At 47.1% G+C, this 27,452-nt stretch overlaps 1 protein-coding gene across 1 annotated transcript in view; it reads left to right on the top strand.

The window, feature by feature from the left end:
- The first annotated feature begins 1,468 nt into the window (after window positions 1-1,468).
- The window catches only part of LOC128696078 (Ribosomal protein S6 kinase II), a 109,197-nt gene continuing 83,213 nt past the window's right edge, over window positions 1,469-27,452 (top strand). Inside the window, 2 exon segments of the mRNA XM_070104069.1 lie at window positions 1,469-1,537; window positions 1,539-2,441. Coding sequence (XP_069960170.1) covers window positions 1,469-1,537; window positions 1,539-2,441 — 972 coding nt within the window.

The following is a 27,452-nucleotide window of genomic DNA, read 5'->3' as shown; positions in this document are numbered from 1 at the left end:
CTCCATGGTCTGGAACAAGGTGGTCAGTCTCTCAGCCTGGAGAAGAGTCCAGCTCCATGGTCTGGAACAAGGTGGTCAGTCCCTCAGCCTGGAGAAGAGTCCAGCTCCATGGTCTGGAACAAGGTGGTCAGTCTCTCAGCCTGGAGAAGAGTTCAGCACCATGGTCTGGAACAAGGTGGTCAAGTCCCTCAGCCTGGAGAAGAGTTCAGCTCCATGGTCTGGAACAAGGTGGTCAGTCCCTCAGCCTGAAGAAGAGTTCAGCACCATGGTCTGGAACAAGGTGGTCAGTCCCTCAGCCTGGAGAAGAGTCCAGCTCCATGGTCTGGAACAAGGTGGTCAGTCCCTCAGCCTGGAGAAGAGTCCAGCTCCATGGTCTGGAACAAGGTGGTCAGTCCCTCAGCCTGGAGAAGAGTCCAGCTCCATGGTCTGGAACAAGGTGGTCAGTCTCTCAGCCTGGAGAAGAGTTCAGCTCCATGGTCTGGAACAAGGTGGTCAAGTCCCTCAGCCTGGAGAAGAGTTCAGCTACATGGTCTGGAACAAGGTGGTCAGTCCCTCAGCCTATAGAAGAGTTCAGCACCATGGTCTGGAACAAGGTGATCAGTCCCTCAGCCTGGAGAAGAGTTCAGCTCCATGGTCTGGAACAAGGTGGTCAGTCCCTCAGCCTGGAGAAGAGTCCAGCTCCATGGTCTGGAACAAGGTGGTCAGACCCTCAGCCTGGAGAAGCGTTCAGCACCATGGTCTGGAACAAGGTGGTTTTTCCCCTACCTTTTTTACCCCCGGTTTTATTAAAAGTTTCTGTGTAGGGGGAAACGTTAAACAATAAAAAATACCGAACCTTGCATATTTTTTGTCTTATTTTCCTTTGAAGACCGAGGTGCTTGATCAGTGTTGTGGTGTTTTTCCCTCTTGGGTCTTAAGGGTTTAAACTGGGGTAATGGTAAAAAGTAATTTGGGGATAATGCTCTCTCTAAGTCTAGAAAGGGATTCTCTAAAAAAATCAGTTAGAACCACTAGTCTAGAAAAGGAAAAAATGGTAAAGGAAAAGCTCTCTCTAGACTCCGAGAGCATTCTCTACCATTTCCATTACTCTTTCCCCCGGTTTGGAACCCTGTTTTTTTTGTTTGAATTTAAGTTGTGTAAAAGGTTTACCGTTTGAAAAACCCTTAAATTAAAGGCTTTTTAAATTATCGGCGAAAGTAATGATTAGATATTAATGACTCTGGTAGAGACTAAAAATAAAACTAAAAACTATGGCTGGGCGTTTTTGCTGGTGTCAGCCCGTATACCCGCTGATCTTTGCCAGGTGGTGCGGGTGGTGGTGTAACCAAGCCAGCTTTGTGTGTCATTTTTTGTGTAGATGGTTTTTTGTTTATGGCCCCGCGGCCCGGGGCCGGGGCTTTGGGATCCCCGGCATCTAAAAAGGCTGGATGGCGGAGGGTTTTGGAGGATTTCTTGAAACTAACCCGGGATGCTGGGAGGTGTTATTTGGGTGGCCGCTGCTTTTCGCGGGGTGGCCCGCTCTTTAGGGGTGATGTGGCCCCCATAACGATGGTCACCCTGACGTGGGGGAGTGCGCCCCCCGCTGGACTAGTCCCACAGATATGGCATCTCTGGGGAGTGTAGTGTGTGTACCTCCGTCTCCCCATGCGAGAGGTCCTCCCCTCACTCGCCTGCTATCCTCCCCACCATGTAGTATTACTGATAGCAAAGATTGTGATGTGGTACGGGCTGGGTTACCATGTTGTTATATGGACGACCATGAACTGGTTGCCACGCCCGCACCCACCTCCCTCACACGCCTGCAGCTGCCACTGACAGAACCCAGGTGTGACAGTGACAATGACAGTGGTTTAGTGAGCTGCGGTGACAGTGATCACACTCACACACACGACAATGGTGACACAGTGCCGCCGCCCTTCCTCCTCTGTGATACTGAGCCGCCAGTCCTGGCCGCCCCCGCTGGTGACTCTCCCGTACCCTTCCGTCCGGATTTCGATCACGCTGTTTCGGTCACTATGGGACACTTGGCGCCCAAGTACTACGCCCACACGCCCGCCGCCTTCACCCACCACAACGATAACCCCTGGTGCAGGTCTCGTAGCAGCCGCTACGAGGACCAAGGCTTCGGGGACCTCTCAAAACGTGACTTTAGCGAGACGCATCAAGACCAGGCGGTCTTCAACGACCCCAGCCCCGTACTGAGCAACGACTCCTGCAACTACCCCAGCGTACCCTGCAATAACAGCAGCAACACACCCGTCGTCAAGAAGCACAAAGAAAGAGGAGTAGAAGTGAGGAGTAGTGGTGAGTGTAGTGAGGAAGGGGAAGAACTGGGCCACCTCGATAACTTCCTCTATCCTCCTCCTCCAGACAACCCCTTCGATGCCACCTTCAGACACACCCGCACCTCCGCTACACACAGGCGCTTCAGAGTCAAGAAGGTGAGTTCTTCTAGTGTTAATATTAACCGTATACCTTAATGGTCAGTAATAATCCACATGGAGAGACAAACTCGGAAGGAATCGGTAAGTGTGTTAGATTTAGTCTTGATGAAGCTGTACACAAGCTTGATAACCTTCTACACAAGCTTGGTAACCCCCTACACAAGCTTGGTAACCCTCTACACAAGCTTGGTAACCCCCTACACAAGCTTGGTAACCCTCTACACAAGCTTGGTAACCCTCTACACAAGCTTGGTAACCCTCTACACAAGCTTGGTAACCCTCTACACAAGCTTGGTAACCCTCTACACAAGCTTGGTAACCCTCTACACAAGCTTGGTAACCCTCTACACAAGCTTGATAACCCTCTACACAAGCTTGGTAACCCTCTACACAAGCTTGGTAACCCTCTACACAAGCTTGGTAACCCTCTACACAAGCTTGATAACCCTCTACACAAGCTTGGTAACCCTCTACACAAGCTTGGTAACCCTCTACACAAGCTTGGTAACCCTCTACACAAGCTTGGTAACCCTCTACACAAGCTTGGTAACCCTCTACACAAGCTTGATAACCCTCTACACAAGCTTGGTAACCCTCTACACAAGCTTGGTAACCCTCTACACAAGCTTGGTAACCCTCTACACAAGCTTGGTAACCCCCTACACAAGCTTGGTAACCCTCTACACAAGCTTGGTAACCCTCTACACAAGCTTGGCAACCCTCTACACAAGCTTGGTAACCCTCTACACAAGCTTGGTAACCCTCTACACAAGCTTGATAACCTTCTACACAAGCTTGGTAACCCTCTACACAAGCTTGGTAACCCTCTACACAAGCTTGATAACCCCTCTGCACAAGCTTGGTAACCCTCTACACAAGCTTGGCAACCCTCTACACAAGCTTGGTAACCCTCTACACAAGCTTGGTAACCCTCTACACAAGCTTGGTAACCCTCTACACAAGCTTGGTAACCCTCTACACAACCTTGATAACCCTCTACACAAGCTTGGTAACCCTCTACACAAGCTTGGTAACCCTCTACACAAGCTTGGTAACCCTCTACACAAGCTTGGTAACCCTCTACACAAGCTTGATAACCCTCTACACAAGCTTGGTAACCCTCTACACAAGCTTGGTAACCCTACACAAGCTTGGTAACCCTCTACACAAGCTTGGTAACCCTCTACACAAGCTTGATAACCCTCTACACAAGCTTGATAACCCTCTACACAAGCTTGATAACCCTCTACACCTTGGTAACTCTACACAAGCTTGGTAACCCTCTACACAAGCTTGGTAACCCTCTACACAAGCTTGACAACCCTCTACACAAGCTTGAACCCTCTACACAAGCTTGGTAACCCTCTACACAAGCTTGGTAACCCTCTACACAAGCTTGGTAACCCCCTACACAAGCTTGGTAACCCTCTACACAAGCTTGGTAACCCTCTACACACGCTTGATAACCCTCTACACAAGCTTGGTAACCCTCTACACAAGCTTGGTAACCCTCTACACAAGCTTGGTAACCCTCTACACAAGCTTGGTAACCCTCTACTCAAGCTTGACAACCCTCTACACAAGCTTGGTAACCCTCTACACAAGCTTGGTAACCCTCTACACAAGCTTGGTAACCCTCTACACAAGCTTGGTAACCCTCTACACAAGCTTGACAACCCTCTACTCAAGCTTGACAACCCTCTACACAAGCTTGGTAACCCTCTACACAAGCTTGGTAACCCTCTACACAAGCTTGGTAACCCTCTACACAAGCTTGGTAACCCTCTACACAAGCTTGGTAAGAGGGGGCGTGGTGCAGAGTCAAGGGGTCAGAAACGAAGGTATATGGTTGGCTTGAGTTTGCTCACTCAGGTTAGTCAGGAAACTGGCAGAAAATTGCTTATTAGCAATTTGAGAGCTGAGTTAGTTGAGCGTCGGGAGTCAGACCTTAGCTAATTTTAGTGGAGATTGAATGAAGGTCGACCCCCAGGTGTGCCTCTTGTGGGCTGGCACAAGTTGAGGTGTGGCGTTGAGATTTAATGATAAGTGTGTGTGGGTGTGGGTGTGTGTGTGGGTGGTGGTGTGGGTGTGGGTGTGTGTGTGTGTGTGTGTGTGTGTGTGTGTGTGGTGTGTGGTGTGTGTGTGGTGTGTGTGTGGTGTGTGTGTGTGTGTGTGTGTGTGTGGTGTGTGTGGTGTGTGTGTGTGTGTACTCACCTAATTGTGGTTGTAGGGGTCGAGACTCAGCTCCTGGCCCCGCCTCTTCACTGGTCGCTACTAGGTCACTGTGTGTGTGTGTGTGTGTGTGTGTGTGTGTGTGTACGTACTCACCTAATTGTGGTTGTAGGGGTCGAGAGTCAGCTCCTGGCCCCGCCTCTTCACCGAGTGCTACTGGGTCCTCTCTCTCCCTGCTCCATGAGCTTTATCATACCTCATCTTAAAGCTATGTATGGTTCCCCCCTCCACTAGCTCACTTGCTAGGCTATTCCACTTCCTGACAACCCTATGACTGAAGAAATACTTCCTAACATCCCTTTGACTCGTGTGTGTGTCTCTCTCTCTCTCTCTCTCTCTCTCTCTCTCTCTCTCTCTCTCTCTCTCTCTCTCTCTCTCTCTCTCTCTCTCTCTCTCTCTCTCTACACGAGTCATTTTTAAAGGCGAGTTTTTATTTAATACAAAATATTTCAAATCAGAGCTGAAGTTCCATTAGTGGAATTTATTGCCGCTTGAAATGTGAGGTTGTCATTACCACAGTTTGTGTACATGTCCAACTACCACTGTGGAGCAGTGGACCACCAGTAGCAGCAACAGCCTAGCTAGCAACAGTACCTAGCACCAGACGAGCCTGGACTATGGCCGGGATCCTGGTGTAGAAAAACTCTAGAAACTCATAAAGGGTAAAGGTACCACTACTACTATTACTACCACCACTACTATTACTACCACCACTACTATTACTACCACCACCACCACTACTACTATTACTACCACCACCACCACTACTACTATCACCACCACCACCACCACCACTACTACTATTACTACCATCACTACTACTCTTACTACCACCATTACTACTATTACTACCACCACTACTAATCTTACTACCACCATTGCTACTATTACTACCACCACTACCACCATTACTACTCTTACTACCACCACTACTACTCTTACTACCACCACTACTACTCTTACTACCACCACTACTACTCTTACTACCACCACTACTACTCTTACTACCACCACTACTACTCTTACTACCACCACTACTACTCTTACTTCCACCACTACTACTATTACTACCACCACTACTACTCTTACTACCACCATTACTACTATTACTACCACCACTACCACAATTACTACTATTACTACCACCACTACTACTCTTACTACCACCATTACTACTATTACTACCACCACTACTACTCTTACTACCACCACTACTACTATTACTACCACCACTACTACTATTACTACCACCACCACCACCACTACTACTACCACCACTACTACTATTACTACCACCACTACTACTATTACTAACACCACCACCACCACTACTACTATTACTACCACCACTACTACTATTACTAACACCACCACCACTACTATTACTACCACCACTACTACTATTTCTACCACCACCACCATCACCACTACTATTACTACCACCACTACTACTATTACTAACACCACCACCACCACTACTACTATTACTACCACCACTACTATTACTACCACCACTACTACTATTTCTACCACCACCACCACCACTACTACTATTTCTACCACCACCACCACCACTACTACTACCACCACCACTATTACTACCACCACCACCACCACTACTACTATTACTACCACCACTACTACCACTATTACTACCACCACTACTACCACCACCACCACCACTACTATTACTACTATTACCACCACCACTACTACTATTGCAACCACCACCACCACTACTATTACTACCACCACCACCACTACTACTATCACCACCACGACCACCACCACTACTACTATTACTACCACCACTACTACTATTACTACCACCACTACTATTACTACCACCACTACTATTACTACCACCACTATTACTATTACTACCACCACTATTACTATTACTACCACCACTACTATTACTACCACCACTACTATTACTACCACCACTACTACTACTACTATTACTACCACCACTACTATTACTACCACAACTACTACTATTACTACCACTACTACTATCACTACTACTACTATTACTACTACTATCACTACCACCACCACTACTACTACTACTACTACTACTACTACTACTACTACTACTACTACTACTACTGCTACTACTACTACCACCACTACCACTTCTATTCTACTACTATTACTACTACTACTACCACCACTACTACTATTACTACCACCACCACTACTACTATTACTACCACCACTACTACTACTACTATTACTACCACCACCACTACTACTACTACTACTACTACTACCACCACTACCACTTCTATTCTACTACTATTACTACTACTACCACCACTACTACTATTACTACCACCACCACTACTACTATTACTACCACCACCACTACTACTACTACTACTAGCATCACCAGCGACAAAAACAACAAGAACAACAACCACCACTACCAACCTCGTTGTAGTGGTAATGGAATTTCCAGGTGCAAGTTGACGGTGGTACTGACAACTCTTGTGTCGGTGACCCACATCTGCTTGACCTCTCTAGTTTGACCTCCACGCTCAAATCTCTACTTTACACAGATAGCCTGACCTTAAAGAATGATATCTTGACCTCTGAACACACAGTGTGACCTTCAAGATTGATATCTTGACCTCTAAACTTGTAGCCTGACCTTCAAGGTTGATATCTTGACCTCTAAACTTGTAGCCTGACCTTCAAGATTGATATCTTGACCTCTGCACTGATAGCCTGACCTTCAAGATTGATATCTTGACCTCTGCACTGATAGCCTGACCTTCAAGATTGGTATCTTGACCTCTGCACTGATAGCCTGACCTTCAAGATTGGTATCTAGACCTCTACACTGATAGCCTGACCTTCAAGATTGATATCTTGACCTCTGCACTGATAGCCTGACCTTCAAGATTGACATCTTCACCTTCCAGACTGATACCTTGACGTCAGAGTTCATGCATGAGATGCCTGTGGACTGGATAGTGAGTAGTAATGTCAGGGGCCCAAGACTGTTCAACAGCCTCCCATCATACATATGGGGGAGTACCAATAGACCCTTGACTGTCTTCGAGAGGGAGCTGGACAGACAACTAAAGTCAGTATCTGACCAGCCGGGTTGGGGGTCGTATTCTGTATTGCGTGTAACCAGCAATAACAGCCTGGTTGATCAGGCCCTCATCCACCGGGAGGCCTGGTCGATGACTTGGCCTCAGGGGCGTTGACCCCCGGAACACCCTTCTGGTAGTGGTGGCTGAAACAACGTCAGTGATGGTAGGTCTGGTCATTGCTTTACTCTCCCCCACCAATACCTCCTACCACCCACACGCCACCCACCGCCCACCCACTGGCCACCCACCGCACACCCACACGCCACCCACTGCAGAGCGCAGCAAAACGTCTTGCGGTGTACATGTTTTGTAATGCACTCTATATTACGCAGACACAGTGCCTAAGGAACATACAAACTAGCTGCAGTAGGCCTAGTGACTGTATACTAAAAAAAAAAAGAAAAATACTTCCTACCGAAGCGTTTAGTTATTCATATATAATTGTGTGTGTGTGTGTGTGTGTCGTGTGTGTGTGTGTGTGTGTGTGTGTGTTATTTAATACTTAAAAAAGAATTGTGCTGGATAATTTAAATGAGACTACCAGAGAGAGAGAGAGAGAGAGAGAGAGAGAGAGAGAGAGACTAGAATGTTTTAGGGTGAAATATTTTGCTGGTGGGAGCTTTGCCAGTCCAGTCACTGGATAAAGAAAGATCTTAGTGTTTTATTTACATTGTCATTATACGAAGTGTAAGGGAAGGGAATAGAAGGGGAAGGAAAAGAAGTGAGAGTGTTGAAAGCTGTGTGTGTGTGTGTGTGTGTCGTGTGTGTGTGTGTGTGTGTGTGTGTGTGTGTGTGTGTGTGTGTGTGTGTGTGTGTTTTGTGAGTTTATAAAGAGAGTGGTATAGTGTGGAGTGTTAAGGACCTCTGGTCGGGAGCATTGCCCATGTATAGTGTCTGTGAGGTGCTTGTGTTGCTCTGCCCTGCCTGCCTGCCTGCACTGCCTCCATGCCCTGCCTCCATGCCCTGCCTGCATGCCTGCATACCCTGCCTGCCTGCCCTGACTGCCTGCTTGCCTACCAGCCACTGACACTACCCACTGGGGTGCCCAGTATACTACTGCTCACACAATTCCTCCCACAATCGTAAGCTCGGGGATCAATCCTCTGGCATGGAGAAGCATTTAAGCAAGTTTCGATGTGTACTAGCCGACTGTTATGGGTCCCGTCTTTGGGAAAATGTGTTAGAAGAATCCAGTCCTGCTGGAAAGACATTTCTTCCACAAGAAAGCTCCAGTCCTGCTGGAAAGTCATTTCTTCCACAAGAAAGCTCCAGTCCTGCTGGAAAGTCATTTCTTCCACAAGAAAGCTCCAGTCCTGCTGGAAAGTCATTTCTTCCACAAGAAAGCTCCAGTCCTGCTGGAAAGTCATTTCTTCCACAAGAAAGCTCCAGTCCTGCTGGAAAGTCATTTCTTCTACAAGAAAGCTCCAGTCCTGCTGGAAAGTCATTTCTTCTACAAGAAAGCTCCAGTCCTGCTGGAAAGTCATTTCTTCCACAAGAAAGCTCCAGTCCTGCTGGAAAGTCAGCTCTTCCACAAGAAAGCTCCAGTCCTACTGGAAAGTCAGCTCTTCCACAAGAAAGCTCCAGTCCTGCTGGAAAGTCAGCTCTTCCACAAGAAAGCTCCAGTCCTGCTGGAAAGTCAGCTCTTCCACAAGAAAGCTCCAGTCCTGCTGGAAAGTCATTTCTTCCACAAGAAAGCTCCAGTCCTGCTGGAAAGTCAGCTCTTCCACAAGAAAGCTCCAGTCCTGCTGGAAAGTCATAATTTATGTAAGACATTACATCTCTGTTGGAGAACCGATAAGTTGATAAATTAGACATATGTGCAACACTTGTCCAATGTGATAAGAACATAAGGAAGGAACACTGCAGCAGGCCTACGGGCCCATGCGAGGCAGATCCAAGTCTCCCACCGGCTTAAGCCAGTGCCCTAACCTAGTCAGGTCAGGTCACATTCACTTTAGGAAGGAGCACGGCATCTGACCTAGTAGCACAAGCTAGTCAGGCCCAACTCAAACCCACTCACGTATTTATCTAACCTATTTTTACACCTACACAACGTTTTAGCCTCTAACTGGGGAGTTTGTTCCACTCATCCACAACTCTTATTACCAATATCGCCTATGACTGCTTCACCTCACCTGTCTACAGTATATAAGCCACCTCTTCGCTCATATGCTGTATTCTTTTCAAAATTGATGGACTGATTACATCAACTCCAGGCTAAGGGACTGATTATATAAAACTCCAGTTCTTCACTGTTCTTCCCAGTCAGGTCCAATTCACACCCACTTGTGTATTTGCGTAACCTATTTTTAAAGCTACACAACGTCTTAGCTTCTATGACGGTACTCGGGAGTTTAAGAATTGAGACACTTATGCAACACATGGGAATCTGAAGAAACGTTTCGCCACACAGTGGCTTCATCAGTCCAATACGAAAGTAGAAATGGGTAAGGAGAGGAGGAGTTCGAGGTAATCAGTCCCATGGGTTGCACAAGTGTCTCAATTCTTCAACTTGTCGGTTTTTCAAAACCATTCACCACTCGGGAGTTTGTTCCACTCATCCACAACTCTATTGCCAAACCAGTGTTTTCCTCTATCCTTTAATAATTATTTTTTTTCCAACTTGAAACCGTTGCTACGAGTCCTGTTTTTGTTAGATACTTTTAACACTATTCACTTGTTGGATATAAGTTATCCCTGTACTTACTACGGGGCTGGTGCCCCGTGGCCTGGTGACTAAAGCTCTCACTTCACACGGCGAGTGTCCGGGTTCGATTCCCAGCGCGGGTAGAAACGTTGGGCGTGTTTCCTTACACCGGTTTGTCTATGTTCACCCATCAGTAAAATAGGTACCTGGGTGTTAGTGGACTGGTGTGGGTCGCATCCTGGGACAAAAGTGACCTAATTTACGGGATATGCTCTACATAACAAGGGACTTACTATATATAAATAACAAAACGGCACAATACCGTGACTGGAACGATACACAAATAACCCGCACATAAAAGAGAGAAGCTTACGACGACGTTTCGGTCCGACTTGGACCATTGACAAAGTCACACTGACTTTCTATATAGTAGTATGTCACTGATGTCAGCTATGGTCTGTATACCTTGTACATGTACTTGTATACCTTGTACATGTACTTGTATACCTTGTATATGTACTTGTATACCTTGTACATGTACTTGTATACCTTGTATATGTACTTGTATACCTTGTATATGTACTTGTATACCTTGTACATGTACTTGTATACCTTGTACATGTACTTGTATACCTTGTACATGTACTTGTATACCTTGTACATGTACTTGTATACCTTGTACATGTACTTGTATACCTTGTACATGTACTTGTATACCTTGTACATGTACTTGTATACCTTGTACATGTACTTGTATACCTTGTACATGTACTGGTATACCTTGTACATGTACTTGTATACCTTGTACATGTACTTGTATACCTTGTACATGTACTTGTATACCTTGTACATGTACTTGTATACCTTGTACATGTACTTGTATACCTTGTACATGTACTGGTATACCTTGTACATGTACTGGTATACCTTGTACATGTACTGGTATACCTTGTACATGTACTGGTATACCTTGTACATGTACTGGTATACCTTGTACATGTACTGGTATACCTTGTACGTGTACTTGTATACCTTGTACATGTACTTGTATACCTTGTACATGTACTGGTATACCTTGTACATGTACTGGTATACCTTGTACATGTACTGGTATACCTTGTACATGTACTGGTATACCTTGTACATGTACTTGTATACCTTGTACTTGCACTTGTATACCTTGTACATGTACTTGTATACCTTGTACATGTACTGGTATACCTTGTACATGTACTGGTATACCTTGTACATGTACTGGTATACCTTGTACATGTACTGGTATACCTTGTACATGTACTTGTATACCTTGTACATGTACTGGTATACCTTGTACATGTACTGGTATACCTTGTACATGTACTTGTATACCTTGTACATGTACTTGTATACCTTGTACATGTACTGGTATACCTTGTACATGTACTGGTATACCTTGTACATGTACTTGTATACCTTGTACATGTACTTGTATACCTTGTACATGTACTTGTATACCTTGTACATGTACTGGTATACCTTGTACATGTACTGGTAGTAAATTAAGATATTATTATTACCATGTTTACAGAAATTCTACCATGTGAGGGGTGAAACGTGCAATTAGTGTAAGAAAGTGCTCCAGTGTGAAGGACTGTAAGAAGGCGAAGTGTGTTGTAGGATTTAATTTCACGTCTCAAGTATAAGTGAGGTTAATTAGATATCACTTGTCCCTATTGTTTACCATTCTTGTATAAGTCACGTGACTCGTGTGTGTCACTAATATAATCCCAACGTTTCGCTCACCAGGAGCTTTAGCTTAGGTTAGGTTAGGTTAGGCTAGGTTAGGTTATGCTAGGCTAGGTTATGTTAGGTTAGGCTAGGCTAGGTTAGGTTAGGCTAGGCTAGGTTAGGCTAGGTTAGGCTAGGTTATGCTAGGCTAGGTTAGGTTAGGCTAGGTTAGGTTAGGCTAGGCTCGGCTAGGTTAGGCTAGGCTAGGTTAGGTTATGCTAGGCTAGGTTAGGTTAGGCTAGGTTAGGTTAGGCTACGCTAGGTTAGGCTAGGCTAGGTTAGGCTAGGTTAGGTTAGGTTAGGCTAGGTTAGGCTAGGTTAGGTTAGGTTAGGCTAGGATAGGTTAGGTTAGGCTAGGTTAGGCTAGGCTAGGTTAGGCTAGGCTAGATTAGGCTACGCTAGGTTAGACTAGGCTAGGCTAGGCTAGGTTAGGTTAGGCTAGGCTAGGTTAGGTTAGGTTAGACTAGGCTAGGCTAAGCTAGGCTAGGCTAGGCTAGGTTAGGCTAGGTTAGGCTAGGTTAGGCTAGGCTAGGTTAGGCTAGGTTAGGCTAGGCTAGGCTAGGTTAGGTTAGGTCGATTACATCCACTCCAGGCTGAGGGACTGATCACCTTAAGCTCCTTCACATCTTCACCATTCTTTGTATAGGACTGATGAAGCCACTGCAAGGCGAGAAGTTTTCTCACTTAAGATTCCCAAGTTTTGCACATGCCTAATTTATCAAGGGTTTCCTGGCGCGGATCTAGTTATTTGATAACCCCACAGCTGGAACTTGTGGTCGCCTGACCGAAACCTTCCTCTGGCTTACACTTTAGAATGCTGCTACATGTAGTGAAAGGTAGACGTGTTGGGTTGGGTTAACTTAGCTTAGGTTAGGTTAATCACAAATAAACATTACAAAACACACATGCACGCACACACACACACACACACACACACACACACACACACACACACACACACACACACACACACACACACACACACACACCACACACATACACACACACATACACGCACACACACACACACACACACACGCACACACACACACACACACACACACACACACACACACACACACACACACAAATGACAGCATCGAAAGTCAAATCTGACCCGAAACTGCTGTATAGCCACATTAGGAGGAAGACAACAGTCAAGGACCAGGTGATAAGGCTGAGGAAAGAAGGTGGAGAACTCACAAGAAACGATCAAGAGGTATGTGAGGAGCTCAACACGAGATTTAAGGAAGTATTTACAGTAGAGACAGGAAGGACTCTGGGGGGACAGACCAGATGGGGACACCAACAAGGAATACACCAACAAGTGTTGGACGACATACATACAGATGAGGAGGAGGTGAAGAAACTGCTAAGGGACATCGATACCTCAAAGGCAATGGGACCGGACAACATCTCTCCATGGGTCCTCAGAGAGGGAGCAGATATGTTGTGCGTACCACTTACCACAATCTTCAACACATCCCTGGAAACTGGGCAACTACCTGAGGTATGGAAGACGGCAAATGTAGTTCCCATTTTCAAAAAAGGAGACAGAAAAGAGGCACTAAACTATAGACCTGTGTCATTGACGTGTATAGTATGCAAAATTATGGAGAAGATTATCAGGAGGAGAGTGGTGGAGCACCTGGAACGGAACAGGAGTATAAATGCCAACCAGCACGGATTCACGGAAGGCAAATCCTGTGTCACAAACCTTCTGGAGTTTTATGATAAAATAACAGAAGTAAGACAAGAGAGAGAGAGGGGTGGGTTGATTGCATCTTCTTGGACTGCAATAAGGCCTTTGACACAGTTCCTCACAAGAGATTAGTGCAGAAGCTAGAGCATCAGGCGCATATAACAGGAAGGGCACTGCAATGGATCAGAGAATACCTGACAGGGAGGCAACAACGAGTCATGGTACGTAATGATGTATCACAGTGGGCACCTGTGACGAGCGGGGTCCCACAGGGGTCGGTCCTAGGACCAGTGCTATTTTTGGTATATGTGAACGACATGACGGAAGGGTTAGACTCAGAAGTGTCCCTGTTTGCAGATGATGTGAAGTTAATGAGGAGAATTAAATCTGATGAGGACCAGGCAGGACTTCAAAGAGACCTGGACAGACTGGACACCTGGTCCAGCAAATGGCTTCTCGAATTTAATCCTGCCAAATGCAAAGTCATGAAGATAGGGGAAGGGCACAGAAGACCACAGACAGAGTATAGGCTAGGTGGCCAAAGACTGCAAACCTCACTCAAGGAGAAAGATCTTGGGGTGAGTATAACACCGAGCATGTCTCCGGAAGCACACATCAATCAGATAACTGCTGCAGCATATGGGCGCCTGGCAAACCTGAGAACAGCATTCCGACACCTTAGTAAGGAATCATTCAAGACACTGTACACCGTGTATGTCAGGCCCATACTGGAGTATGCAGCACCTGTTTGGAACCCGCACTTGATAAAGCACGTCAAGAAACTAGAGAAAGTACAAAGGTTTGCAACAAGGTTAGTTCCAGAGCTAAGGGGAATGTCCTATGAAGAAAGATTAAGGGAAATCGGCCTGACGACACTGGAGGACAGGAGGGTCAGGGGAGACATGATAACGACATATAAAATACTGCGTGGAATAGACAAGGTGGACAAGGACAGGATGTTCCAGGGAGGGGACACAGAAACAAGAGGCCACAATTGGAAGTTGAAGACACAAATGAGTCAGAGAGATAGTAGGAAGTATTTCTTCAGTCATAGAGTTGTAAGGCAGTGGAATAGCCTAGAAAATGACGTAGTGGAGGCAGGAACCATACACAGTTTTAAGACGAGGTTTGATAAAGCTCATGGAGCGGGGAGAGAGAGGGTCTAGTAGCAACCGGTGAAGAGGCGGGGCCAGGAGCTAGGACTCGACCCCTGCAACCACAAATAGGTGAGTACAAATAGGTGAGTACACACACACACACACACACACACACACACACACACACACACACAAACAGGCCTAGTGTCTAATCGACATGTGCCTAGGACAAAATGGTAACTAACACACACACACACACACACACACAAAACCACACACACACACAACCACACACACACACACACACACACACACACACACACACACACACACACACACACACACACACACACAACCACACACACACACACCCACACACACACAACCACACACACACAAACAACCACACACACACACACAACCACACACACACACGCAACCACACACACACACACAACCACACACACACACACAACCACACACACACACACACACACACACACACACACACACACACACACACACACACACACACACAAAAACACACACACACACAACCACACAACCACACTCAACCACACTCAACCACACACAAACACAACCACACACACACACACACACACACACACACACACACACACACACACACACACACACACACACACACACGAGGAGAGGTTAAGGGAAATCAACCTGACGACACTGGAGGACAGGAGAGATAGGGGGGACATGATAACGACATACAAAATACTGAGAGGAATTGACAAGGTGGACAAAGACAGGATGTTCCAGAGATTGGACACAGTAACAAGGGGGCACAGTTGGAAGCTGAAGACACAGATGAATCACAGGGATGTTAGGAAGTATTTCTTCAGCCACAGAGTAGTCAGTAAGTGGAATAGTTTGGGAAGCGATGTAGTGGAGGCAGGATCCATACATAGCTTTAAGCAGAGGTATGATAAAGCTCACGGCTCAGGGAGAGTGACCTAGTAGCGATCAGTGAAGAGGCGGGGCCAGGAGCTCGGACTCGACCCCCGCAACCTCAACTAGGTGAGTACAACTAGGTGAGTACACACACACACACACACACACACACACACACACACACACACACACACACACACACACACACACACACACACACACACAGATGGTGTATAAGTGAAGACGAGGTTTATACAGCAGATGGTCTGACATGCCTGCAGATGGTGCCATGTTTGTAGATGGTGTTGAGAGATAACTTGATGGATGGTCTGTAGACCAAGTAGGTCACTTGGCAGATTAGGTCTGAGAGAGAAGGGTCAGTGACCTCAGGTAATTACAAGTGGCTGTTAGTTTTTCTGAAGGATGAACAAATGGCTGTTAGTTTTTCTGAAGGATGAACAAATGGCTGTTAGTTGTTCTGAAGGATGAACAAATGGCTGTTAGTTGTTCTGAAGGATGAACAAATGGCTGTTAGTTGCTCTGAAGGATGAACAAATGGCTGTTGGTTGTTCTGAAGGTTGAACAAATGGCTGTTAGTTGTTCTGAAGGATGAACAAATGGCTGTTAGTTGTTCTGAAGGATGAACACATGGCTGTTAGTTGTTCTGAAGGATGAACACATGGCTGTTAGTTGCTCTGAAGGATGAACAAATGGCTGTTAGTTGTTCTGAAGGATGAACACATGGCTGTTAGTTGTTCTGAAGGATGAACACATGGCTGTTAGTTGCTCTGAAGGATGAACAAATGGCTGTTAGTTGTTCTGAAGGATGAACACATGGCTGTTAGTTGTTCTGAAGGATGAACAAATGGCTGTTAGTTGTTCTGAAGGATGAACACATGGCTGTTAGTTGCTCTGAAGGATGAACAAATGGCTGTTAGTTGTTCTGAAGGATGAACACATGGCTGTTAGTTGTTCTGAAGGATGAACAAATGGCTGTTAGTTCTGAAGGATGAACAAATGGCTGTTAGTTGTTCTGAAGGATGAACACATGGCTGTTAGTTGTTCTGAAGGATGAACAAATGGCTGTTAGTTGTTCTGAAGGATGAACACATGGCTGTTAGTTGTTCTGAAGGATGAACACATGGCTGTTAGTTGTTCTGAAGGATGAACAAATGGCTGTTAGTTGTTCTGAAGGATGAACACATGGCTGTTAGTTGTTCTGAAGGATGAACAAATGGCTGTTAGTTGTTCTGAAGGATGAACACATGGCTGTTAGTTGTTCTGAAGGATGAACAAATGGCTGTTAGTTGCTCTGAAGGATGAACAAATGGCTGTTAGTTGCTCTGAAGGATGAACAAATGGCTGTTAGTTGTTCTGAAGGATGAACAAATGGCTGTTAGTTGTTCTGAAGGATGAACAAATGGCTGTTAGTTGTTCTGAAGGATGAACAAATGGCTGTTAGTTGTTCTGAAGGATGAACAAATGGCTGTTAGTTCTGAAGGATGAACAAATGGCTGTTAGTTGTTCTGAAGGTTGAACAAATGGCTGTTAGTTGTTCTGAAGGATGAACAAATGGCTGTTAGTTGTTCTGAAGGATGAACACATGGCTGTTAGTTGTTCTGAAGGATGAACAAATGGCTGTTAGTTCTGAAGGATGAACAAATGGCTGTTAGTTGTTCTGAAGGTTGAACAAATGGCTGTTAGTTGTTCTGAAGGATGAACACATGGCTGTTAGTTGTTCTGAAGGATGAACACATGGCTGTTAGTTGTTCTGAAGGATGAACAAATGGCTGTTAGTTGTTCTGAAGGTTGAACAAATGGCTGTTAGTTGTTCTGAAGGATGAACACATGGCTGTTAGTTGTTCTGAAGGTTGAACAAATGGCTGTTAGTTGTTCTGAAGGATGAACACATGGCTGTTAGTTGTTCTGAAGGTTGAACAAATGGCTGTTAGTTGTTCTGAAGGATGAACAAATGGCTGTTAGTTGTTCTGAAGGATGAACACATGGCTGTTAGTTGTTCTGAAGGATGAACACATGGCTGTTAGTTGTTCTGAAGGATGAACAAATGGCTGTTAGTTGTTCTGAAGGATGAACACATGGCTGTTAGTTGTTCTGAAGGATGAACACATGGCTGTTAGTTCTGAAGGATGAACAAATGGCTGTTAGTTGTTCTGAAGGATGAACACATGGCTGTTAGTTGTTCTGAAGGATGAACAAATGGCTGTTAGTTGCTCTGAAGGATGAACAAATGGCTGTTAGTTGCTCTGAAGGATGAACAAATGGCTGTTAGTTGTTCTGAAGGATGAACAAATGGCTGTTAGTTGTTCTGAAGGATGAACAAATGGCTGTTAGTTGTTCTGAAGGATGAACAAATGGCTGTTAGTTGTTCTGAAGGATGAACACATGGCTGTTAGTTGTTCTGAAGGATGAACACATGGCTGTTAGTTGTTCTGAAGGATGAACACATGGCTGTTAGTTGTTCTGAAGGATGAACACATGGCTGTTAGTTGTTCTGAAGGATGAACAAATGGCTGTTAGTTGCTCTGAAGGATGAACAAATGGCTGTTAGTTGTTCTGAAGGATGAACAAATGGCTGTTAGTTGTTCTGAAGGATGAACAAATGGCTGTTAGTTGTTCTGAAGGATGAACAAATGGCTGTTAGTTGTTCTGACGGATGAACAAATGGCTGTAAATCATTTAGTGTTAAATGGGTGTTAAGATCTATGATGTATTAAGATAAGCTGCTGTATATACAACGAATATAACATTTTGTTGGGATTTTTAATCCCGAAGGGTTAGCTACCCAGGATAACCCAAGAAAGTCAGTGCGTCATCGAGGACTCTGTCTTATTTCCATTGTGGTCCTCAATCTTGTCCCCCAGGATGCCACCCACACCAGTCCACTAACACCCAGGATGCCACCCACACCAGTCCACTAACACCCAGGAAGTGACCCACACCAGTCCACTAACACCTAGCATGCCACCCATATCAGTCCACTAACACCTAGGATGTGACCCACACCAGTCCACTAACACCCAGAATGCCACCCATACCAGTCCACTAACACCCAGGATGTGACCCACACCAGTCCACTAACACCCAGGATGCCACCCACACCAGTCCACTAACACCCAGGATGCCACCCATACCAGTCCACTAACACCCAGGATGCCACCCATACCAGTCCACTAACACCCAGGATGCCACCCACACCAGTCCACTAACACCCAGGATGTGACCCACACCAGTCCACTAACACCCAGGATGCCACCCACACCAGTCCACTAACACCCAGGATGCCACCCACACCAGTCCACTAACACCCAGGATGTGACCCACACCAGTCCACTAACACCCAGGATGCCACCCACACCAGTCCACTAATACCCAGGTACCTACTTGCTTCTTGGGTGAACGGGACAATAGGTGTAAGGAAACACGACTAATGTTTCTACCCTTTCCGGAGATCGAACCACGGACAGTGTGTGTGTGAAGCAAGAGCGTTGCCTACCAGGCCACGGGCACCTTAATATACTCACCTAGGTGTGTATATCTGAAGGATAACTGAAAGACTTTCACTGGGGTCAACGCCCCCGCGGCCCAGTCCCATAAGGCCCCCTGGAGGATCAAGATCTGATCAGCTAGACTGTTACTGCTGGCCACACGCAGTACAGCATACATCCCGGCTAGTCAGACCCTGATATAAGGAACTTGTCTAATTCCCTCTCAAAGACAACCAGTGGGTTGGTAATTTCCCGTATTCATGGAAGGAAAACGTTGAAGAGTCGGGGACCTCTGACACTCATAGCTCTTTCTTAGTGTACTTGTTGCACTGTCTGCCAAGTCTCTTGTTGTCATCTACCTGGAGTCTACCTGGAGGGTATTCCGGGGATCAACGCCCCCGCGGCCTGGTCCACGACCAGGCTTCCCGGTGGCTCAGGGCCCGATCAACCAGGCTGTTACTGCTGGACGCACGTAGTTCAACGTAGGAACCACAGCCTGGTTGATCCAGCACCGACTTCATCTCTCCAGCTTCGTCCTGAAGGCAGCCAGGAGTGATTTTGTGTGATTTTGTTTTTCAGGTTGTAATCAATCCCTCCCAAATTCTCCAAGTGTGAACTATGTACCTTTATCGCCTACATACCAAGGAATACAGTTGAAAGGACATGACGTGTTCCCAGTAGTTCATATGTTCAGGTGAACACGAGCAGTTGAAAGGACATCACGTGCTCCCAGTAGTTCATATGTTCAGGTGAACACGAGCAGTGAAAGTTGTATTCGTTTTCCAGCTGAACATAATCTGGACTGCCTTGAAGGTGATCATGAGGACATACGTACAGCGGTTAGGTGTCTTCTTTGATCAAACGTTTCGCCTACACAGTAGACTTTTTCAGTCAGATACAAAGGGAACAGTTGTGATGAGATAAAGATGTCATCAGTCCATCAACCTTGGAGAAAAAGTATTTGAGGTGGTCTGTCCCTCAGTTCCAGGCTGAGGGACTGACAGCTTCGTCAGTAGCTACGACAGCTTCGTCAGTAGGGACGACAGCTTCGTCAGTAGGGACGACAGCTTCGTCAGTAGGGACGACAGCTTCGTCAGTAGGGACGACAGCTTCGTCAGTAGCTACGACAGCTTCGTCAGTAGGGACGACAGCTTCGTCAGTAGGGAAGACAGCTTCGTCAGTAGGGACGACAGCTTCGTCAGTAGGAACGACAGCTTCGTCAGTAGGAACGACAACTTCGTCAGTAGGGACGACAGCTTCGTCAGTAGGGACGACAGCTTCGTCAGTAGCTACGACAGCTTCGTCAGTAGCTACGACAGCTTCGTCAGTAGCTACGACAGCTTTGTCAGTAGCTACGACAGCTTCGTCAGTAGGGACGACAGCTTCGTCAGTAGGGACGACAGCTTCGTCAGTAGGGACGACAGCTTCGTCAGTAGCTACGACAGCTTCGTCAGTAGGGACGACAGCTTCGTCAGTAGGGACGACAGCTTCGTCAGTAGGGACGACAGCTTCGTCAGTAGGGACGACAGCTTCGTCAGTAGGGACGACAACTTCGTCAGTAGGGACGACAGCTTCGTCAGTAGGGACGACAGCTTCGTCAGTAGCTACGACAGCTTCGTCAGTAGCTACGACAGCTTTGTCAGTAGCTACGACAGCTTCGTCAGTAGGGACGACAGCTTCGTCAGTAGGGACGACAGCTTCGTCAGTAGGGACGACAGCTTCGTCAGTAGCTACGACAGCTTCGTCAGTAGGGACGACAGCTTCGTCAGTAGGGACGACAACTTCGTCAGTAGGGACGACAGCTTCGTCAGTAGGGACGACAGCTTCGTCAGTAGGGACGACAGCTTCGTCAGTAGGGACGACAACTTCGTCAGTAGGGACGACAGCTTCGTCAGTAGGGACGACAGCTTCGTCAGTAGCTACGACAGCTTCGTCAGTAGGGACGACAGCTTCGTCAGTAGGGACGACAGCTTCGTCAGTAGGGACGACAGCTTCGTCAGTAGGGACGACAGCTTCGTCAGTAGGGACGACAACTTCGTCAGTAGGGACGACAGCTTCGTCAGTAGGGACGACAGCTTCGTCAGTAGGGACGACAGCTTCGTCAGTAGGGACGACAGCTTCGTCAGTAGGGACGACAGCTTCGTCAGTAGGGACGACAGCTTCGTCAGTAGGGACGACAGCTTCGTCAGTAGGGACGACAGCTTCGTCAGTAGGGACGACAGCTTCGTCAGTAGGGGCGACAGCTTCGTCAGTAGGGACGACAGCTTCGTCAGTAGGGACGACAGCTTCGTCAGTAGCTACGACAGCTTCGTCAGTAGGGACGACAGCTTCGTCAGTAGGGACGACAGCTTCGTCAGTAGGGACGACAGCTTCGTCAGTAGGGACGACAGCTTCGTCAGTAGGGACGACAGCTTCGTCAGTAGCTACGACAGGGTCAGGGGCTTCCTTCCAGCAGAGTTGGAGTTGATAGAGAGGAGACAGAATTGAATGGCAAGATAGATGTATGGTGCGCGCCCGCGTGTGTGAGAGAGGAGTGGGGGGTCTGGAATGTGGGGTGAGTGGGGGTGAGGAGCTTGAAGGTGGGTGGGAGGTCGTAAGGTAATGGTAGGGTGGCAGGGAGCCCCACATCATGGGGTGCTGAGGTGAGGATAGTACCATCATGGGGTGCTGAGGTGAGGGTACTACCATCATGGGGTGCTGAGGTGAGGGTAGTACCATCATGGGGTGCTGAGGTGAAGGGTAGTACCATCATGGGGTGCTGAGGTGAGGGTAGTACCATCATGGGGTGCTGAGGTGAGGGTACTACCATCATGGGGTGCTGAGGTGAGGGTAGCACCATCATGGGGTGCTGAGGTGAGGGTAGTACCATCATGGGGTGCTGAGGTGAGGGTAGCACCATCATGGGGTGCTGAGGTGAGGGTAGTACCATCATGGGGTGCTGAGGTGAGGGTAGCACCATCATGGGGTGCTGAGGTGAGGGTAGTACCATCATGGGGTGCTGAGGTGAGGGTAGCACCATCATGGGGTGCTGAGGTGAGGGTAGTACCATCATGGGGTGCTGAGGTGAGGGTAGCACCATCATGGGGTGCTGAGGTGAGGGTAGTACCATCATGGGGTGCTGAGGTGAGGATAGTACTATCATGGGGTGCTGAGGTGAGGATAGTACCATCATGGGGTGCTGAGGTGAGGATAGTACCATCATGGAGTGCTGAGGTGAGGGTAGTACCATCATGGGGTGCTGAGGTGAGGGTAGTACCATCATGGGGTGCTGAGGTGAGGGTAGTACCATCATGGGGTGCTGAGGTGAGGATAGTACCATCATGGGGTGCTGAGGTGAGGATAGTACCATCATGGGGTGCTGAGGTGAGGATAGTACCATCATGGGGTGCTGAGGTGAGGATAGTACCATCATGGGGTGCTGAGGTGAGGGTAGTCCCATCATGGGGTGCTGAGGTGAGGGTAGTACCATCATGGAGTGCTGAGGTGAGGATAGTACCATCATGGGGTGCTGAGGTGAGGATAGTACCATCATGGGGTGCTGAGGTGAGGGTAGTCCCATCATGGGGTGCTGAGGTGAGGGTAGTACCATCATGGGGTGCTGAGGTGAGGATAGTACCATCATGGAGTGCTGAGGTGAGGATAGTACCATCATGGGGTGCTGAGGTGAGGATAGTACCATCATGGGGTGCTGAGGTGAGGATAGTACCATCATGGGGTGCTGAGGTGAGGATAGTACCATCATGGGGTGCTGAGGTGAGGATAGTACCATCATGGGGTGCTGAGGTGACGATAGTACCATCATGGAGTGCTGAGGTGAGGATAGTACCATCATGGGGTGCTGAGGTGAGGATAGTACCATCATGGGGTGCTGAGGTGAGGATAGTACCATCATGTCACTGGTACCTTGATCAGTACCATCATGTCACTGGTACCTTGATCACTGCCATCATGTCACTGGTACCTTGATCAGTACCATCATGTCACTGGTACCTTGATCACTGCCATCATGTCACTGGTACCTTGATCAGTACCATCATGTCACTGGTACCTTGATCAGTACCATCATGTCACTGGTACCTTGATCAGTACCATCATGTCACTGATACCTTGATCACTGCCATCATGTCACTGGTATCTTGATCAGTACCATCATGTCACTGGTACCTTGATCACTGCCATCATGTCACTGGTACCTTGACCAGTACCATCATGTCACTGGTACCTTGATCACTGCCATCATGTCACTGGTACCTTGACCAGTACCATCATGTCACTGGTACCTTGATCACTGCCATCATGTCACTGGTACCTTGACCAGTACCATCATGTCACTGGTACCTTGATCACTGCCATCATGTCACTGGTACCTTGATCAGTACCATGTCACTGGTACCTTGATCACTGCCATCATGTCACTGGTACCTTGATCAGTACCATCATGTCACTGGTGCCTTGATCAGTACCATCATGTCACTGGTACCTTGACCAGTACCATCATGTCACTGGTACCTTGACCAGTACCATCATGTCACTGGTACCTTGATCAGTACCATCATGTCACTGGTACCTTGACCACTGGCATCCACAGGATGGATGTGAGGTACACAGTAAACTAGCCACTTCGTCGACTAAAATCTAAATATCTTGGTGTACTGTTAGGGGTGGTTAGTGTGATGGGGAAGAGGGGGGGGGGTGAGGGGAGGTAAATGAAAGGAAGCGTTGGAATGTAATGGTCATTGTCCAGGACCGTGGTGTGTTGGGGAGAATGAGAAAGACGAGAGTGTGGGAGAGTGGAGGTCGAAGGAGCGTGGGGAGAGATCACGGGGCGTCTGCCTACTTGGGGTCAGTCTACCTACCTGGCGTCTACCTGGAGGTCGTTGAGAGGGTTATCGCCCCCGCGGCCCGGTCTCAGACCAGGCCTCCAGGTGTATACAAATATACCTGGGTGAATCTTATTAGAAGCAGCTGGTCAGTGGTTTAACGCACTCACCTGTGAGTTTGCGACTCAATTGCCATGGGTTCAAATCCCACCCGTTCCCTAATTTGTTTGCAGTCGTGTCATTACGATTTTGTGAATCCTTGTTATTAGATTGATGGCCAAGTTGTCAGTGCCCGTCACCCGTAGCCCAACTTGTGCACCACAGCCCGGCTCATCAGCAACTTTATTTTAGAAGTGAAGAGTATACAGAGAATAACATTGTCTGCCTCTAGTTGCAAATGTGAGGAGCTATAGCCTGGGAGTAGTTACTGTGTTAACTGAAATATATTTACAGTGTAAGATAGGAATAACTTAAGTCAGCATAAACTGGAGTCCATGCTGACTGGAATGTGAAAGATACTGGGTAGGCATTCTGTCTACCTGTATAGGTCAAGGAACTGCAAACTTTCCCAGTAATCGAGGTGCTTGACTAAACTTGCACATGCAGTGGAGTTTGTGTACATTCTCCAGATCTGCAGTTTCGCCTGCCTTGAGTGGGGCTGTTGGTGTATAGCAATATTCCAGCCTAGATAGAACAAGTGACTTACTGAGGATCATTATTGGCTTGACATCCCTTATTTTGAAGGCTCCCATTATCAATCTAATCATTTTCTTCGCAGTTGTGATCCTTGAAGGTGAGATTCACTTACATTATCACTCCCAGTTCCTTCACACTAGTTTTTCACTCTATTGTGTGATTAGAATTTGTCTTACGCTACATTCTAGCTTTTAATTCCTCAGTTTTTTATAATGGAGTAATAGGAATTCATCCCCATTGAACATCGTATTGTTTGCAGTATCCTCAATGGTTGACACTCGTAGAAATTTTGGTATCACCAGCAAAGGTAAACACGATGCTGTGGTTGACAGCTCCGTCTGTCGGATATGATGTGTATAGCAGGTAAAAAATGTATATAGATTCCAGGTTGAGGGACTGATTACCTCAAACTTCTCCTCTCCTTACCCACTTCTACTTTGTATTGGACTGATGAAGTCACTGTGTGGCGAAACGTTTTTTCAATAAACATTCCCATGTGTTGCATAAGTGTCTCAATTCTTCAACTTGTCGGTTTTCTAAACCATTCATCACAGTACATGTGTTCAGAGATGATAAGAGAGAGTTTTAAATGTTGAATCATCTTGGTTTTTGAGTGAGGATGATAGCAAATTAATGCTATTTCTCGGTGTCCTGGAGAAGGTGCCGCCGAGGTTCTTGACCGCCTTTAAATAAAAAATTGTAGACTTGTTGACAAACGACTCTTGTCTCTCCTCTCGTTCCTTCTTATCCTCCCCTTCCCCTCTTCCTCGGGTCAGATGTAAGATAACAGCAAATACTTGGGAAAGGAGCAGTTCCTGGTAACTACACGAGGCTGGCTAATGTTTCTCTTCTAATTGATGCGAGTTAGTTTAAATTTCTTTGAGGAGGCCTGGTCACAGACCGGGCCGCGGGGGCGTTGACCCCCGGAACTCTCTCCAGGTAAACTCCAGGTATACATTTTTTTTTGGGGGGGGGGAGGGGAGGATTTTAGCTTGTGTGTGTAGTTCTTTGTGTATAATTCAGTCTTACACACACACACACACACACACACACACACACACACACACACACACACACACACACACACACACACACACACACACACACACAGTATTTCTTCAGCCACAGAGTAGTCAGGAAGTGGAATAGTTTGGGAAGTGATGTAGTGGAGGCAGGATCCATACATAGCTTTAAGCAGAGGTATGATAAAGCTCACGGTTCAGGGAGAGTGACCTAGTAGCGACCAGTGAAGAGGCGGGGCCAGGAGCTGGGACTCGACCCCTGCAACCTTAGCTAGGTGAGTACAACTGAGTACACACACGCACACACACGGAACAGGAGGGCTAGGGGGGAGGGTATGATAACGACGTATAAAATACCGAGAGGGATTGACAAAGTGGACTGGGCCAGAATGTTTCAGAGTTGGGACACATCAACAAGGGAACACAACTGGAAGTTCTCAGATGAGCCACAGGGATGTTAGGAAGTATGTTTTCAGATTTAGAGTTGTCAGAAAGTGGAGTAATCTGGAGATTGATATAGTTTACCTGGAGTTTACCTGGAGAGAGTTTCGGGGGTCAACGCCCCCGCGGCCCGGTCTGTGACCAGGCCTCCTGGTGGATCAGCCCCTGATCAACCAGGCTGTTGCTGCTGGCTGCACGCAAACCAACGTACGAGCCACAGCCCGGCTGATCAGGAACTGACTTTAGGTGCTTGTCCAGTGCCAGCTTGAAGACTGCCAGGGGTCTGTTGGTAATCCCCCTTATGTGTGCTGGGAGGCAGTTGAACAGTCTCGGGCCCCTGACACTTATTGTATGGTCTCTTAACGTGCTAGTGACACCCCTGCTTTTCATTGGGGGGATGGTGCATCGTCTGCCAAGTCTTTTGCTTTCGTAGTGAGTGATTTTCGTGTGCAAGTTCGGTACTAGTCCCTCTAGGATTTTCCAGGTGTATATAATCATGTATCTCTCCCTCCTGCGTTCCAGGGAATACAGGTTTAGGAACCTCAAGCGCTCCCAGTAATTGAGGTGTTTTATCTCCGTTATGCACGCCGTGATAGTGGAGGAAGGATCCACTAAGAAGACGTATGATAAAGTTCATGGAGCAGGTATACAGTGACCCAGTAGCGACCAGTGAAGAGGCGAGGCCACGAGCTGTGACTCGACCTCCCTGCAACTACATATAGATTAGTACGCACACAGAAACACGAACGTAAACTAAAGCAGGTAATAGGTTCCCACACTCCTCCTCTCCCCATCCCCCATTCCCTCTCCTCATCTCCCATGCCCCACTCCCTCTCCCCCCCATCTCCCTCTCCCCTGCTTCATCCAGGACACACCTCGACTGCTCCCAAGGTAACATTCCCTGCCACTCACCTGTGTGATACACTGTAGTATTGATGGCCACAGCAGCACCGTGGTTGTTGTAAGCCATTTAGTGTAACCTTGATCAAAGATGTCACTGGTGCAGTACTTGTGTAGCATAACCCTGCACTAACACCTCCATATATA

Source organism: Cherax quadricarinatus, chromosome 89 (assembly GCF_038502225.1).
Source record: "Cherax quadricarinatus isolate ZL_2023a chromosome 89, ASM3850222v1, whole genome shotgun sequence".
NCBI lineage: Eukaryota > Metazoa > Arthropoda > Malacostraca > Decapoda > Parastacidae > Cherax > Cherax quadricarinatus.
Note: the sequence above shows the minus strand (reverse complement) of the source record. Positions and strands in the feature narration are given on the sequence as shown.